Below are 19,167 nucleotides of genomic sequence, written 5' to 3'. Positions count from 1 at the left end.
AAACCCACACATGCCCTGATATGTCAGTAGTGACCTTTAAAACTGATGGAAAATGTGGTTCCAGTTCATTTTACATTTGATCTGGATTGCCGACCAGTTAGTTACCAGGCCTACACACCTGGCCTACTGCAAAGAAATATGGTCAGATCATTTACAGTGTGAATCATGTAATATTTATTTAGACGTCGGATTTTGGGATGAATGCTTAAATGATAGCTTATTGTTCATGGATGCAGTTTGACAGTGATTAATTCAGTTGTTGTTGCCGGTCTCCACGGAGATCCTCCTCCAATTTAACCCATAATCTGAAAAGGAAAGACAGAGAAATTACATTACATTTTGATGTTAGAAATCCTCCTTTTAGGTCATCCAGCAACACCACAAAAGTGACTACTACGCACAACTGAATGAGAAGGAACAGAGTGTTACATGTCCAGCTCCAGTAGAGCACGAGGTGTGATTAATATAATGACACGGCCTACATAAGGACACATTGAGCGTCCCCCTGGAGTTCTACTGTATACAAGAAAAAAATACATAATTGTATGTTTTTGTATAGTATAGTATAGTTAGTATAGCTAGTATAGCATAGTTAGATATAGTATAACTGTATTGTATAGTAGTGTATATAGGACTCATTACCTTTTAATTCATAAGCTTAGCATTGCATTGTATTTTATCTTAGTACTTTTTATCATGTCTATTTTATTATCTATTCTATTTTATTCTATTATTATTTGTATTTTTTGCACAATCAAAGCGGGCATGGCGACCTTCATTTCACTATAATGTCTCGTGTATGTATGTGACGAATAAATCTCTTGAATCTTGAATCTACTGACTCCGTTCATCCAGCCGATGTATGCGGAGGAGCGGGTGAAGACGGTGGGCTTCTTGTTGGCGTTGCAGCCGGAGGAAGACACGAAGCTGGTCACGCCATGGACCACCCACTGGCCGTTCACGCTGCAGTTCAGGGGGCCGCCGGAGTCGCCCTGGGGAAGGAGAGAAACCACACCGTTGGCAAAACGACACGGCCTCCAAAAGCTGAGTGCTGGTGTGGCGGTTAACCCTTTCACTGCCACACTACCAAAAGGTTAACCCTTTTACTGGGGCAACACAGAAGGTTAACCCTTTCACTGCCACGTGACAAAAGGTTAACCCTTTACTATCACACTACAGTCGGTTAACCGTCTGTAGTGTGATAGTAAAGGGTTAACCTTCTGTAGTTGGTAGTGAAAGAGTTAAGGGATGATACCCCATCCCAGAGCAGATACATTTCAGTTCAATCAATTCAAAGTTCAAACCGAGATTATACTGTTTACTGTACTTGCAGATGATGGAACATCCAGTCTCATTTACCTGTCAGTAGGTTGGACGATGCAACCTTTTCATGACAAATTATTTTCTACTACTGCCTGACTTCACTGAATTGAAAGTGCATTGATCCCAACCCTGCTACCGGTATGCACGCCCTAATCTAAGGGGAAGTCTCATGCTGTTATAACACTATCTATGAGGAGCACATTCAGCCATAGACACCCTCCCACAAATCACCATAAATCGCCTCGGCCAGTCCTTCATACTAGTAGCCATCAGGCACCACAACCGTGGGCATGGACTGCTGCCAATAGCCGAAGAACTAACGGCAGGAGAACTGCTATCTCTGCACCCCTAATTTGCTCTCTCTTGGTCCTTACAGTATCTCCTCCACTGGTCGTTCCATGCCCACAGTCCTGTCTCTGTCCCACCGCTCTATACTATTGTGGGTGGAACACAATAGTTTGCAAGACCAAGTCAATCAACGATTCCATTTTAAGCACATGATCATTTTGATTGGTTCAAAGAAATGAAAACTACAGGTAGTATGCTGGATCTCCCAAACCTCAAGTTCAAGTTCAAGTTCTTTAATAGTTGTCATACAGAAGTACAGAATACTTTCATACAAAATGCTTCTTACTGTTACGCTCCAGAGACTGTGCTAGACAAGATAGTATCAAATAACATAATAACATAAAGCTGATCCAGCGAGTAATCCAGTTGGTAAGTTTAATCCAATGTCTATGAGTGACTGACGGTCATATACATTAAATGCACCAACAGTTGGTACGCACAAAACTCTAAAAACTATAAATATTAACAAAAGTAAACACAGTCTCGACGGAGCGAACAGAGAGGCAGCCGGTCGGAGCGGCGCCATCATACATCTGGAGCACTTACTAATTCTTTATTGCCCATATTTATTTTAACGTATAATATAACTGATAGGTCATACAGGTCAGACCCTCATCTGCACCTTTGATTACACTGTTTACTTTTCTCATATTCTTATCAGAGTTAATTATATTGTTTACATTGTTTATATTTTTCTCTGTTTTATATTCTGATCAAATCTTATTGCCTATATTTAAGTCTTTCTACTATTACCCTGTCCATACCTGTATCTCCCCTCCCCCCTCCTCCATGCTGCTATGACACCCCAAATTCCCGCCAAGGGGATCAATAAAATAACATCTTATCTTGTCTTACAATCACATCCCAGACCTAGATCCCAGATCTAATGTCTTACGGCTAAAACATAACAAAGCGAGGTGTGGAAAGAAGACAACCCAAGATCTACAACAGCAAGATCACAACCCAGTGCTGTTGTGGTCCGGATGCCTGGTCCGTTATAATATCCTAATGAGAACCCTAGTACATGTTTGGGGAGAGTCTAGTTAAAAACCACTGTAGTGGTTTATTATAAAATAATGTAAATAATGTACAGAACTAAAGCAAAGTTACTCCCGGACGGTGTGCAAAGGTCTTTTTCAATACACGAAAGAAAATATGATTTGAGAGACGTTTGTAAATGTACTGTTCAAAAAGCTAAGAAAGGGATTAAAAGGAGATGTATTTCTATTGTTGGGGTTAAATTGTGGAACAATGCTGATATACATTTAAGAATGAGTAATTCATTTTTGGTTTTCAAAAACATGGTTTGTATAGCTATTTTTGAACATTACAAATGTGAATAATTATTATTTTGTTATTCATTTATTTTTCTGTTTTGGAGTCTTCACCCCAAGTGAATAGGCAAATATAAATTTTTTGGTTGATTTTGAGATTTTGTTATATTTTGCTTCCTAAACATGTCTTCTATGAAACCAGTGACAATAAAACATCAATAACACACATTTAGTTGTTTATTTTACTTCTTTTTGCCTGATTGCATCCATAAATGTGCACATATTTAATGGGGAAGTGCCTCATTTGCATATATAAACATACATTTCAGAAAACTTGCAATATATTTTTTCTTAGTTTATACTGTATGTACATAACAAACTGGGAAAGTTTCATAGTGATATCTATACAAATATTTGTTTTGCCTATTCACCTGGGGTGTCTCGCCTTAATTTGTTAACTCAATCTGCGCCATCCACGTATATATACGTGTTTGCTCGCCATGCGTTGAACGACAATCACGTGTATATATGTTATTCGATCGTTTGATCTTTTTCCTTTGATCCCCGCGCTACAGACTTACCCGGAGCGATCTGAATCATTTTAGCACAGCCACATACGCTTGAACTGCAATGCCGATCGAATATCACCAAATGGCAGTATCGTCTACAATTTGAACTGGGATAGGAAGGCAGCATTATTGTCATTGAATGCATCGAGGCATCGAGACTGGCTCTGTGGGGGAGGAGCTCTTCCAAAGCAATCGCAAGCAGAACCGCTTGCCTCAAAACCTAGTGTCGAGTAAACACGTGTAATTACATATAAACTAACTTGTAATCGTGGTCGCCGATGGGATCATTGGAATTATTATTTTTGGATTACCTCCTGGCTACGTTAAGGACCCCCTATGTCTATTTTACCAAACGTGGAACATGTTTATGTAACTATCACAGTGGCTTACTGTACTATTTTGTGAAGGTACATGTACATATGTACATGTTATATACCTTTGATTTGGGAGTATTTGGGGGTTCAGGGAATCAACCAGAACGATTCTGGCTTATTGCACATAAAGTGTCCTATCTCGCGATCTATGGAAAAAGACTGGATTATTTCGGAAATGGGCGATGTTCAGCGTGTAATAAACTACAACAGTGTGTAGAAACTAATGCCTTTTTACATGCTGTACTGCAAATAGTTTCTGTCAAATGAGCCATAGCATTTTCCCCATAGCTATAATATAGAATATCAGTGATGGGAATAACGGCGCTATAAGTAACGGCGTTACTAACGGCGTTAGTTTTTTCAGTAACGAGTAATCTTACTCTTCCAATCTCAATAACGCTGTTACCGTTACTGCAAATAAATGCGGCGCGTTACTATGAATGAACCTGTTTCTTTCATCAGACAGATATCTGCGCTGAGAGGCAATATGTTCTTCCTTGTTTAGTGGGCAGTGTGCGAGCCAAGCGGATACATGCTGATGATTGGCTGAGGTTGAGTAAAATGTCATGGTAAGCCAATCAGAGGTAGAGGTGGGCGGGTGTTCGAAAGCATCCACAGTCTGACACACAGCGACACAACACAAGCGATTCAGTCAGCGTGAGACTGCGGGTCCGTGTAGTGTACGTTTTGAGCCCAAATAATCCAAAACGAATCCAACGGAACAACATAAGCAAGCAGTCAGCGTGAGACCGCGGTTCACTCTTGTTGTTCTGCAGCGCAGGGCAGTAGTGGCTCTACTGCTGACAGGCTCAACATAGTGCTGCACTTCCTGGTTTAATAGCACAGTCTGGTGCGCAGAGATATATATATATCTGTATGTCATGCATGTCTTAAATGTCATGATTAGATTAGTTTAGAATGATTCGATTAGAATCTTATATCTGTATGTTGTGTATGTCATAAATGTCATGAATTGAAAATGGGGGACCCTGATGTAAACAAGACGAAAGTCTTTCTCTGATCTGCATCCCCTTAACAATTGTGTGTATTGAGCTGTACTGATGTACCCATTCTGCAATCTGTTAATTAAAATGTTCAATCAATCAGTATATATTTGTTATTTATTTTTGGTATAGTGCTTAACAAGCATAATTTAATGTTGCCCAGTTGTGGCCTGTTGAGGGGCAATACATATCAAAAGTTCCAAAACATCTATTGTATTTGTATGATCCACTATATAAACATAGTAATTATAATATCTACATACATGGCATTTGATTGGAGGCTAGTCTCACTTTGTCCCACAGCAACATTAAAATAGTTTAGATTTGTGTATGTTGTTTATGTAAAAAAGAAATTCAAGTAACGCAATAGTTACTTTCTGAAGTAACTAGTTACTTTTATAATTTGTAACTGAGTAAGTAATTTAGTTACTTTTTGGAAGAAGTAACTATTAACTGTAACTAGTTACTTTTTAAAAGTAACTTGCCCAACACTGTAGAATATACAAATAGCTCAGCAAAGATCATGAATTATCGCGAAAACAGTCATGAAAAGCCGGCCTACTAACCGCAGGATGCGCGGCCAGCGTGGCAGAGAATGAGTTAAGAATATAGGACAGGCATGTATAAGCATTATGCTTAAGCCTGTACCTTTTCAGTCAGTGCCAAATGAATGACTGTTGAATGATTGTGCATTATTGTATTGTGTGTGATGAATGAATAAAACTAGGCTACTACTACTACTACTACTACTACTACTACTACTACTACTACTACTACTACTACTACTACTACTACTACTACTACTACTACTACTACTACTACTACTACTACTACTACTACTACTATTAATGTACTACTACTACTACTAGTCGCTCACCTGACATCCAGAATTCTTGCCACCTCCAGCGCAGACCATGGAATTCTTGACGGTACTTCCCCACCAGCCGTAGCTGGAGCAGGTCTTGTGGTCCACGACGGGCAGGGAGGCCTGCTTCAGTTGGGCAGACAAGTTGCCACCGGCTATGGATGACGAGAGAGACACAAGGGAAGGGACGCGATGAGATCACAGGGGGACGCTTTAATACATACAGTATAACATCATTGAATCCGTTTTTTGAGATGAACAATGTTTTCAAACCTACCGTACTTTTCGCACTATAAGCCGCACCTGACTATAAGCCGCAGCAGCTAAATTGAATGATGTGTACATATATAAGCCGCACCTGACTATAAGCCGCAGCAGCTAAATTGAATGATGTGTACATATATAAGCCGCACTGGACTATAAGCCGCAGGTGTTTTAATGTTTAATTACCATATGCGGCTTTTTCCCCCATTTTTCGACCCTGTGGCTTATATAACGGTGCGGCTTATATGTGGACCAAACCCGAAAATATGGCTTTTTTTACTGCATTGAAATGTTATTTATCTGTTCCCTTATTTGCTAAACTTAATACAACTTGTAAATGAGTTAATTCTGTAATAATGTAAGGGTTCGTGCACAGAGGGGATTGTCACAATATTGTCGGACAAATAACAAGAATTAACTCATTTACAAGTTGTATTAAGTTTAGCAAATAAGGGAACAGATAAATAACATTTCAATGCAGTAAAAAAAGCCATATTTTCGGGTTTGGTCCACATATAAGCCGCACCGTTATATAAGCCACAGGGTCGAAAAATGGGGGAAAAAGCCGCGGCTTATAGTCCGAAAAGTACGGTAATTATCATAGGTTGGTAAGTTGAAGAGTTGTATTGGTAAGGTAAGGTAGAAGCGGTAGATCTTGATTACTTTCAGCTGTATCACATTCACACTCTTATGTTCCTCGTCTCAAGGGTTCACTTCAAATGTTGATCAAATAGCTTCTAGTCTTCATTTTTGTTATTGAAAGAAACAAAAGGACAACAGATAAATACTAGGAGTGTAACGATACACACATTTTCAGATGATGCGAATACTATACGAATAGTGTGGTATAGTGAAAGAATTAACCTTCTATAGTGTGGTAGTGAAAGCCTTAACCCTTTGTAGTGTGGTAGTGAAAGGGTTCAACTGAGATGAGAGACTGAGAGACTTAGTCGTAGTGTTGAACGTAAATGTTTTCAAATGTTCAATTATGTATTTAGGTTGTTACACTCCTAAAATAAAAGTACAAAATCACTTCCAGTCGTCCTTTGCAAATACTCACTCTGGGTGCGTCCCCATCCAGAGATGAAGCAGGGGTTGTTGTGGGGCAGGACCTGGCCAGAGGGAGGCAGAGCAGCCAGCTGGACGTAGCTATCGAGGGTGGCCTCGCTGGCCAGATGCAGAAGGGCAATATCCCATCTAAAGGTCACATCAACACATCAGACAGGGGTCAAACTGTTTCAAATGAGAACTGGCAAAGAATTGCTCTTTAGGGTACATTTACATTTAAATTGTTTCATTTAGCTGACGCTTTTATCCAAAGCAACTTACAAGGTCTGTACGACAAATCAACAGGAAGGGTACAATTCTTTCAGCTGAGTAACAATGTTCATCAAACAGTGCTGAAACGTTTGAGTTGCAGTGGTGAGTGCATAGTCATAAAGACATAGTATAGTAGGAAGAGTGCATGATAGAAGACAGTATGAAAGTTTGTTTTCTTTGTATCTAGGGTACCTTCATACAGTCTGCATTTGCATAAATGCATGAGGGAATCAGACACCTGAAATCTATTTCAACTAATTTAAGGGTTCTAGATCATCAAAAGAACAATTGTGTGATCTTTATTTGTATTCTTATTTTATTTATTTAACCTTTACTTATCCAGGCAGGTCAATTAAGAACAAATTCTTATTTGCAATGGTGGCCTGGTGAGAGGACAAAAGGACCCCTCAAAGGGTAACAGGGAAAGGGGACAAAAAGATTTAAGAGAAAAGAGACAGATGATACATACATCACAGAGGTAAGGGAAATAATTAAAACATACATCAAACAAATAACCAAATAAAATTACAAGGTATGTAATACATGAAGCATAATAATAATAACTGGACTTTGAAGAAGTCTTTATTTGTCATGCAGTGACACACACATGCAATGGGCGGCACACACCCAGGAACACACACATGCAATTTGTTTTGGGTCGCAGATGAGATTGAGTCTCTGCGCTTGACCCGTCCTGTCATCCTTCCCCCCAAAGGCAGCCGGGAGCAGAACAGTCAAATTACAGTTAAAAGGCTGGGTGACAGTTGCAGATGTGTGTAAACAACTCTGCGATAGAGTCCTTAAAAGTAGTGATCAGAGTCAACTGAAATCAGTCGAAATATTAATACAGAAAGCAGATGAATGAAGCAATGGGCCAATCAGGCTCTATGTCCTCTCGGGGCCAGAGTGAGGGAAAACAGTGCATTGCCAGTGGGGGCCTTTAAATGGTAAATGTTTCTTATCCAAAGCGCTTTATTCCTCACATTCTTTGTTCCTCACATTCACATTCACCCATTCACTCACACCGACAGTGGAGGCAACCATACAAGGAGCCAACCTGCTCATCGGGAGCAATTAGGGGTTAAGCGTCTTGCTCAAGGACATTTCAACACTGGCCTGTTTCAACAAGCCTGGGAGGAGCGAGAATCGAACCGGGAACCTTTCCGACTACCAGACGAGCGCTAGTTTAGGGAGCTGTTACTGACCCTCCGGCCACGTTGTTGGAGTTCCAGTTGGGGTGGAGGTGGACGCGGCTGACGCTCATGTACTGCTCCCTGCCCTCGTTTTTGTTCAGGTTGTGCTCGCCGAGAACCACGCGCCACGTCCTGGACCTAGGGACGCACAACAACACGCTTATTACACAACGACAGCAAGACACGCTTATTATACGACAGAGTCGAGTCCAGTCAAATGCATTTATGAAGCACATTTAAAAACAACCCACGTTGACCAAAATGCTGTACGGAAGTGCAGGTAGTAAAATAAATTTCAAATAAAAATAAGAGCTCACATAGGCATCATTACACAGAATAGTCAACTAATTAAAGGAGCTGTAAGTGGTATTTTTTGTTTGTTAAAATAAATGGTCTACATGTTAAAATAATAGCTCTACATTCCGACAGCCAGAGTGTTTGGTCAGTAACATGGGTCTCCCAGTCCCTCCGCTCTGCAGTAAACAGAAAATACATTTCCTGGTATCCTGTTCCCACTTTAGGAGAGAGAACTCCACACTGCAAAAACTTTCTGACCAAATACATCTTAAAATGTGTCAAATCTGCCAGTGCAGTAAGTTAATTTGGCTTGGCAGGATTTCTTGAAGTAAAAGTCAAAGAAAATCTATATCTATGGTTCTCTCTCCTGATTGGATAAATTGGGAACGGATAAAGTGTTTACTGTAGAGCGGAGGGACTGGAACCAAACACTATATCAGTAACGGATGTTAGAATGTAGAGCTATTGAACATGTATTTTAACACAAAGCAACACTTACAGCACCTTTAAAAACCGATCATATTGTACTAGGCACAAAACACCATGTCGGGGGGATCCAAGGGGTAAAGGAATCAACAGAGGGGGCAGATCTGACAGAAAGGGGGGTGTAGCAGCACAGGCACAGTCACCCCTGAGCAGGATCATAGATATATATAGAACACTAGATAGCTTAAGGCGGAGTCACCAGCGTCGCTGAACCGCCGCCATCTTGCCCCAGTCAGCCTTGAGTGAGGGTGAGTGATCTGCACAGACAAAAATACTCATAACTCGCTGAAATATTGACGGATTTACAAACGGTTTGGTTTATTACAAGCATTATTAACGTGGCTATGATTCAAGCGGTTTGTAAAAAAACATATTTAAATTTTTAAGTATGCATTATCATAACTACATCTTTGATGTTTATAGCAAACCAACCCGTTTGAAAATCGGTAAAGAATTGAGCAATCTATGGTTATTTAAATAGTACATGCACCATAGACATTAATGTTATCAGTAGCTGAGCTGCCTGGGGCAATATGGCCGTCCTACGACGATGTTGCTCTCCATTGGCCGGCAGGCGTCTATGCCAAATACAACGCTGTTCGGTTTCCGGGTTCCTCTGATTGGCCACAACGCCCACGTGACCCCGCGCTAGCACGCCCCCTTATCCACGCCTGCCGCTACGCCGCGCCAAGCTCCTCTGTGTGTTGCAGCGCGCGGCAGAGCGGCAGAGGTCCCTGTGTGTTCTCAGCTTCCTCAATTTATACGCATGGAAGTATTGACAACGCCGTAACGAATCATTAAAAAAATATACCGTACACTTTAAGTGCCGAAAACGTGTTTAGGCGTCTTTCCTAGCCATGCTAAAGTTGCCGAGGACGCCCTAACTCGTCTTTAATATCGATATTTCAAAAATCTGTGATCGGAATCATATTTCCCCTCTGCAGCCTTCACACACAGTTCTGAGCTCCTCTCAATCCTCTAGCGGTTCAAGAGCGCCATCTGGTGGCCGATCGGCAGAAGCGCCAAACAGGAAGTCATGTGGATGAAGTGGTGATCACCCATATTACTTCCGGGCACTCTCTATAGGTCCCGGGACTCGAGCTCGACACAATACATAGCGATCCGTTGCCAATAACTCGATAAACAACATGATTTGGACGTATATACTATTATACAACCTGGAAATGGACCGGGTATTTCGACATCCCATAATGGAAAACTGTCTACCCCACGCTGATCACCCAACGGCCCGCGGAGACTGGGGTGAGTTTTAGCGTGTAGTATTACCGTGTTCGACACTAACTGCTATGATGAACATTTGACCCACATTAGATGAATGGTATAACGTTGCCCACGGAATTATAAACGATCCCCCGCCCATCCGGTCATCATCAGATGATACGTAGAAACTTCTAGAAGCACGTCCATTTGAAATGTTTCATCTGGCACGGATCGCTACCAAACTGTATTTGATCATCAATATAATGCATTTGGGGCTATAAATCACGTTCTGGAGAAAGCTGCAGAAAGAGATGAAAACATACTTATACTTTAGATCATATTTTAGTATGAATATGTGAATGAAAAAGTTTAACGTTCATACACCATGAACAATACATATAGGACCTTGAATGGGCCCTAATAATGGCAATCTAGCAATAGAATTTAAAAAGTTATAGCCCTGCAAAGAAGGGGAACTTCTCCATAGACAAATAGAGCTGGCAAGGGATGGTATATCATGAATTTAGCCTTAGGCAATCAAAGTGTTAACTGGAATATGTTGTTTCTTTACACATATGTTGGATTGTGTAATTGGTTTGTCAATCGCAAATCGCTACTTTACATCAGGGTGAACGCTGTTGGTAACACCACCCACTTCAATGACAGAGCTCTTGACTCAGAGTGGCGTTGCGCGTGATGCGCGACAATATTATAAAATACAATATTATAAAGCACTTAGCAGCACTTAGCACTTTAAACTTACCAGAACTTTAGCACGCGGAGGCGGAAACAGGCTTCGACAGCGACTTTAGAAGCGGCTGATTAAACAAGACGAAAGCGAAATACGAAAGTGAAAGTCAAGTCGTCGCCACTCATACCAAATATAAGAGCTCTGTAGCGATTTTATTGGTTTGTCATGACAAACCAATTACATAATCCAACATATGTGTAAAGAAACAACATATTCCAGTTAACGGTATATTTTTTTAATGATTCGTTACGGCGTAGTCAATACTTCCATGCGTATAAATTGAGGAAGGCGAGAACACACAGGGACCTCTGCCGCTCTGCCGCGCGCTTTAACACACAGAGGAGCTTGGCGCGGCATAGCGGCAGGCGTGGATAAGGGGGCGTGCTAGCGCGGGGTCACGTGGGCGTCGTGGCCAATCAGAGGAACCCGAAACTGAACAGCGTTGTATTTGGCATAGACGCGGCCGGCAGCGCGGGTAAGCTATCTAGTGTTCTATCTATGAGCAGGATGGCCAGAAGCCCCAAGTCAGCCGACCTGAGGGACCTGGTGGTGGAGTAGGGGGTTAAGATGTCTGTGAGAGGGCCTGTCCAGTTAGGGCTTTAAAAACAAACATTGAACATATTATGGTGAACATCTTTATTTTCCTATATTTTTACATTCAGAGTTAATTCTATTGTTTACACCGTAATTTTTTTTCTCAAATTTTATATTCAGATTAAATTGTATTGCCTATATTTATGTCTTTCTACTATTACCCTGCCCCCTCCCCCCTCCCCCATGCTGCTATGATGCCCAAATTTCCCCCCAAGGATATCAATAAAGGAATATCTTATCTTAAGAGTACCGTGAGTGTCTGTATTATAGTGTGGCTGCTCCGTTAGGAATCAGATGTGTAAACCTGCTAGTCTCAGTGTCGCGCTCTCCCCCCGTAGAGCTTCCCAGGACCACAAACTGTGACCACGTCTGTGATTAATCAGTATTCACTCCTCGCCTCATGCCCATCTCGTCTGGCGGTTTTGCTGAGACATGCAGTATATTATTATTTTGTCAAAATAATGCCAGGCATAGACCAATGTCATTTCACATTGGAATACATACTGTATGTGAATGAACTTTGCCTCGATGTCTGGATAATTATTCTCTATACTTTGTGAGAATCAGCAGCTTCCTGATCTCATCTAATATTTCACGACCAGACTAGCAAAAATAAACACTGAACACACAATAGCGACACTGAACTGGCGGCTGCACTTTCACAGCAATTTAAATTCTCACATGTTCTATCCAAGCTCTCGCCAGAGGCACCAAGCTCCCGGTTGCCTTGCAAAAAAAACCACAACTTGAATACAAAAACATTTCATATATTTAACATTATTCCATCTCCCGACTGCCCCCCCCCCCCCCCCCAAAAAGAAATGTATACCTGTGCAAATAAAATCTGAGATGAAATTAAACCTTTAGATACCTTTTAAGGCCTTAAATCGAGAATTGTGAATTTTATACTTTTTAATACCCTGCAGGTACCCTGCTTTGTGATCATATGAAACGCCCACCTGTCCACACAGTGAGCTGCGGTCATCACCCATCCTCTCCTGATCAGAGTTCCTCCACAGGTGTGATGGAAAGAGCTGCCAGACTTGAACTGGAGAGAGATCTGAGAGGGGGCGGAGGGGGACGTGGTTGACGGGGGGTCAGTTTGCTTTATATATATATATAAATTAGTAGTACTGACGAGTGTAGTGCTAATCATATGTATGTACTATAGAGTTGTATTATATAAATAGAGACAGTATGACTACGTACTACTGGCCAGCAGCGTAGGCTATGTACAGATATATACAGTAGGGGCAACAGTGGCTCGGGAGGTAGAGCAGTCGTCTGGCAATCCGGAGGTTCCCGGTTTGATTCCCGCTCCTCCCGGGCAGCGTGTCGATGTGTGCCTGAGCAAGACACTTAACCCCTAATTGCAGGTTGGCACCTTGCATGGTTGCCTCCGCCGTGTGAATGTGTGAGTGAATGGGTCAAATTTGAGTAACAAATTGTAAAGCGCTTTGGATAAAAGCGATATATAAAAAAAGCAGCCATTTACCATTTACCATTAGATATACTGTAGTAAGGGACTATGTGCAGGTAAGTACAGACAGGTGAGGATAGGTATATATGCTGTGATAATAAAGCTGAGGGAGAAAAAAGCTGTTTTCAGATCCTCTAGAGTCTAGGCCCCCTGCTCTTCATCTGCTACATTCTCCCCCTCGGTCACATCATTCGCAAATACAACCTCAACTTCCACTGCTATGCTGATGACACCCAAATTTACATCACTACACAATCCCCCCACAGCCCTCCCCTCAGTCACATTGAATCCTGCACCACTGAACTACAAACCTGGATGACCCATAACCTCCTCAAATTAAATAGTGACAAGACGGAACTCTTCATCATCGGCACCAACACCACCCTCACCAGATCCGGACCCATCACACTCACCTCAATGACTCCACCATCACCCCCTCCCCCCTAGTCCGCAACCTCAGTGTCATCCTCGACCCCACCCTCTCATTCGACCCCCATGTCCGCTCCATTGTCAAAACTTCATATTTTCACCTCCGCAACATTGCCAAAATCCGTCACTGCCTCTCTCCCCCTGCTGCTGAATCCCTCATTCACGCCTTCATCTCCTCCCGCCTGGACTACTGTAACTCCCTCCTCACTGGCATCACCTCCCGCTCCCTCCATAAACTGCAGATGGTCCAAAACTCAGCCGCTCGCCTCCTCACTAACACCCGGTCCCGCGAACACATCACCCCTGTCCTCCACTCCCTCCACTGGCTCCCGATCAAGGAACGCATTAACTTCAAAACATTACTCCTCACCTTCAAAGCCCTCCATAGCCTGGCCCCCCCCTACCTGACTGACCTCCTTCTCCTCTACCGCCCCACCCGTTCCCTCCGGTCCTCTTCCACTCTTTCCCTCACTGTCCCGTCATCCAAACTCAAAAGTTTCGGTGACCGGGCATTCTCACGAGCTGCACCCCGACTCTGGAACTCCCTCCCCCAGACCATCAGAGACTCTCCCTCACTCTCCACCTTCAAATCCAGACTCAAAACCTACCTGTTCTCCCAAGCATTCAACCTTCCTTACCCATAACCACCCTCCTCCAACTCGCCACCATTTCCCCTTGCCCCACGTTCTCTCCTCTCCTGCCCCCCCCCCCCCCCCCCCCCCCCCCCCACCCCCCTGGGTTTTCCCTTACTCTCCTCCCGACTGTCTCCCCTACTCACTCCCGCATTTGTTATCCGTTACTTGTGGTTTTATGTTTCCTGTGTATTCTTATTGTCCTCCGTTTCCCTCTGGTTTGTTTTTCTTTGTTTTCTTTGTTTTTCTATTCTTTGTTTTCTTTTCTTTGTTTTCTTTTTTTTGCCTACTGTCAGCGACTTTGGGTCCTTGAAAAGCGCTATACAAAATAAATGAATTATTATTATTATTATTATTAGTATCGGACAGGAAGCGGAGAAGAAGTGGTTGTGAGGTCAAGACGGAACATACCTGCCAAGGCCAGGAGTTGGGTCTGGCCACCTCACCACCTACAACCCTCTCGTCAAGACTGTCCTCCAGGTACCTGGGCTGGGGCTCCAGCTCAGCCAGCACTGAGAGGGAGGAGACACACAGTATATTTAAACTAGGGCTGGGACTTTATAGCATACATTTCGATTAATTAACTACAGAAATAATTAAAAGTAAAAAAAATTTATGCATTTAATCGCATGATGATTTTTCTTTATTGTGTAAGAATGTTACCTTTCAAAGCAGACTAGACTCATGCATGTGCTATAAGTATAAAGTATACATAGCAAATAACTTTTTTTCTTAGTCTGGTTTGTTCATACAGAATACTAAAAAAATAAGAGATCAATCAAGATTTTTTTTTTAAATGGTCAACTGTTCTGGAAAGTGCTTGAGTTTACAAAAGGTCCTTTGCGCTATATAGTATTCCTAAAATGTCTTCACTTTGTAAAAAATTGCATTGATCTGTTGGTCTGTGTAGTAGCTAATACATTTAGCTGCTTAAATGTATGTATAATGTATATTCATTGATTCACTCCTACTGTATACCAAAATCCATTTGAATTGAACAATTTTGCTTTTCGCATCAAATATTGATATGTGGTTAAAATGTGATTAATTTTGATTAATTAACTATAAAGTCTCGAATAAATTTGATTAAAATTTGTAATCGAGTCCCACCACTAATTTAAACATAATATAGTATATTCGTATCTGCATGAAAGGTGGTGCTACAATGACACGAGAGAATGTTTGATGTTAGCTTACCCAGGGCTGCGAGACATGTGAACAGGACAAATCGGAGCATGGCTGCAGTCTTGTCAAAGCTTTTTCTTTCTATGCGGAATAACAGGACCACTGGGCATTTATACCCCCTCGGAGGTCAAGAGGCCATGGTCACCCCTTATACAACAGCAGCCAGCTGGTATCCACCTGCGTGTGTCCCACAGTTATCACTGCCTGGATGAGGCCTAGAGGCCACATTGTTGACCCCTGTCAAACACCACAGTAAGCTTTTTTTTTGTTCATCAATATATTATTTACTCACTTGTTGCTATACCTAAACCCACAGACGGTGTGTTGCTTGTTGTGTTACCACCAGGGGCGTCGTTCTGGTATGGCAAGGTATGGCACTCGCCATACCTTGGCAAATAAAAAATACAAAATAATAAAAATAAAAGATTTCTTTAATTTAAATTTTTTTTAATTACAATTTTTTATGTTGATTTAGAATTCGAATGTCAACATTATGAACGAAGCTTCGAACTATTCGGTACAGCCCTAGCATGTTTTGATATTGTCAATTATCTCACTTTTACTAGGTGACTTTTACTGTGACTAACTGAAATATGCCCAAAAAAAAGGAAAACGGACATAGGGACGTTTTTTAATCAAAGGGCAGCAGAGACAAGTGATACAGGGACACAGGTAAGGTCTTACAATGGCTTAGTGATTATAACAGTGCAGTTCAGCATTCAGTAACCCATACTTTTTGTGAATGTGTTTTTGATACTACATTCTGTTGAACACACACCTCAAAACCGTACCTAAGGAAAATTGGCTCAATTGCAAGAAAAATTATAGATAGTTATGATATTATATTCTGCATAATTGGTATGCAAAATATTGTGGTTCCCTGCTTTAGTCTGTTGACACATTTCTATACTAAAAATGCTTGTGTAGTCCTGTGTCATACCTAAATGTCATATAACTGAATTGTATAGAAACAACTCACCAAAAGTGACTATTGCACAACTGATTTGACAAAAAAAATCCACCAAGGGGGGGTAACCCCCCGTTGAGCCCCCCACCCCCCGCCCCCCCGACTCAGTCCTCGCCGTTACCTTGCCTTTTACTGAAATGACGCCACTGGTTACCACGTTCGAGGATCAGTGATCCAGCACTGCTCAAGTTTTTTCAAATGTTTGATATTGTTGTCGTCTGTGTGGGTCATGTCGCCGTACGGCACCACATAAGATAAGCCCTCATTGGGCCTCTTGGGGGGTGAGGGGAAGGGGGGGGGGGGGGGGGGGGTGTTCGTCGCTCGGACATGTGAGAGTTTCCGCTACTCTACATCACCATCCACCATCGTATAGGACATAGCACATCACTTTTCACATCACTGCATTTAACGATGTCCTAAATTTCACAAATGTACAGTACGTGTCTTAGGGTTCATCCTACCTCATTTAGCATTTCGTTTTCTTTTGCATTTTGTTAATCTTAGTTTTGTATATTGTATATGTTTTTTTGTGTTTGGTCTTTATTCTTTTACTTTTTACTGTATTGTAGTGGAAATGTACTTTTATATATCATAATCCTAATATATGTTACTCTGTATTTTATGACTGGGTCATGTAAGGACAACCGTCATCTCTGGGAAACTAGGGGCTACGGGTTCTGTGAGAATGGGCTGTTTTAACTTATTAATATTGCTCAATCACACTGTGTACAGAACAGAGATAAACTGTCAGGGTGTGGTGGCCAGATGGGATAACAAGGTCGTCTAGACCTAGCAGAGAGGGGGAGGACGATTCGACCGTGATCTCTGTATTCGTAAACAGCTATGTAATCAGCACAGTATGATTTGGAGGATGACACCTGTTACAAGATTATAATTCTATGGTGAAGTCACAGATCCAGCATTGTTTCATTTTTGTCTCAGGGTACATCCTCCGTCAATGCTACACTGCTTTGTTTTCTATCTATTTTCGATAGGTACAGAAGGGAAGAAGAGCTTTAATTGCATATTAATAAAAAATACTGTCATAATCACGGCGAGAGCCTTCCTCTTCCCTCCTGCTTCCACACCCTTATATGGGCAGCATCCGACCCGAGCATTCCCACGCTGCCAGCGCTGCCAGAGGGACATCAATCAGTGCGGCTGTGAGGGATTCCCTCATCAACAGCCCCTACATCAACCCACGGATCCTGTCGTCCCTCGTCGCAGTGTTATCCTAACAACCTAGGTACGACGCCTGCCTTGTCCTAACCTTTGTTCTCCCTGTGCCCAGGACCACCGCTCCCGTGCTACGCTGTCTCCCGAGACACCACCCACCTGGACGTCCCTGTCCTGCACGAGGAGTGCACCTGCTCGCACCTATTGTACATTCCTGTACATTTCATACCTGTCTGCTTGGTGCCTATATATTAAAACCAACCTAAAACGCTCCATTATCTCTCTTCCTGTGTTCTGCTATTGGGCTCCGCCACTGCTGCCCTAACAGAACACTGCGACCAAATGACGAGTCCAGCACCACAGGATTCCGGAGAATTGAGAGAGTTCCGGACCATCATCAACGGACACGCCACTCTGCAGTGGCGGCCGCTGGGTACTTCGCCACTAGGGGCGCTATACCAAATATTTTGCGAACATGTACAGTACAGTACTGTACCACGCAAGACTCGACTCACGCTCACGGCAATGAATCGGCTCTTATGAACAAGTCGCTCAGCTGTTACTACAACAACACACAACCAGTCAAATAAAGTATAGTCTAGACTCTAATTCACAACTTGAAACACAATATAAATAGAAAAGTTAGAAACAAAACTCGCCCGTCTCCAAACACAGGCAGATCTCTCCCTCTCTCCTTCTCTCTCTCACACACAGCGCGACGTGGAATCGATTCGTTACACAATCAGACCTATTATATACCAAGAATAACTTCAGTATGAGTACAGGGCTGTACACATATTTTGCATATTGTTAAACGAGCCAAGGCTAGCTATTAAACTATCGATATGAATCGAAAATCTGGGACCCTGATGTAAACAAGACAAACGTCTTTCTCTGGTCTGCATCCCCTTAACAATTGTGTGTATTGAGCCGTACTGTATTGTACCCATTCTGCAATCTGTTAATAAAGTTCTCATTCATTCATTCATTGAAACATAGACGATATTGAACAAGCCATAATCCACGTATTTTCAATCCGAGAGAGCTGCAGTAGTTAAATCAATGAGCCATCGATAAATAAACAATCAGCAATGTCTCGCTTCATGAATGGCCAGCAGTAGTACTGCTCCTAAAAAAACTATTTACAACCGTTAACGTTAAGAAGAGAGAGAGAGAGAGAGAGAGAGAGAGATTTCTTCAACCTCGAACCTAAATTCCTTAGCAACCCGTGTTACCAAGTAAACAAATCACAGAACGATAGCCAGTTAGCCCGCACCAGCCTAGTAGTACTACTAACGTTAGCTCCCAGAACGATAGCCAGTTAGCCCGCACCAGCCTAGTACTAGTACTAACGTTAGCTGCCAGAACGATAGCCAGTTAGCCCGCACCAGCCTAGTACTAGTACTAACGTTAGC

General features: G+C 42.2%; 1 protein-coding gene across 1 annotated transcript; it reads right to left on the bottom strand.

Moving 5' to 3' along the window:
• Window positions 1–252: 252 nt before the first annotated feature.
• LOC311224214 (elastase-1-like) lies at window positions 253–15,667 on the bottom strand (the record flags this gene model as incomplete). The annotated part of the gene is made up of 8 exons (XM_084309107.1): window positions 15,622–15,667; window positions 14,836–14,936; window positions 12,843–12,943; window positions 8,547–8,672; window positions 7,082–7,218; window positions 5,770–5,912; window positions 839–992; window positions 253–305 (listed from the first exon to the last, which is right to left on the bottom strand). Exons 1-8 carry the CDS (start codon window positions 15,659–15,661, stop codon window positions 253–255), a joined length of 855 nt encoding a protein of 284 aa, XP_084165233.1. The 5' UTR covers window positions 15,662–15,667.
• Between the last annotated feature and the right edge of the window lie 3,500 nt (window positions 15,668–19,167).

The sequence above is a fragment of the Notolepis coatsorum genome (genome assembly GCF_963971535.1).
Source record: "Notolepis coatsorum genome assembly, chromosome: 1".
NCBI lineage: Eukaryota > Metazoa > Chordata > Actinopteri > Aulopiformes > Paralepididae > Notolepis > Notolepis coatsorum.
The sequence above is the reverse complement of the archived record's forward strand: the minus strand, read 5'-3'. Positions and strand labels throughout refer to the sequence as shown.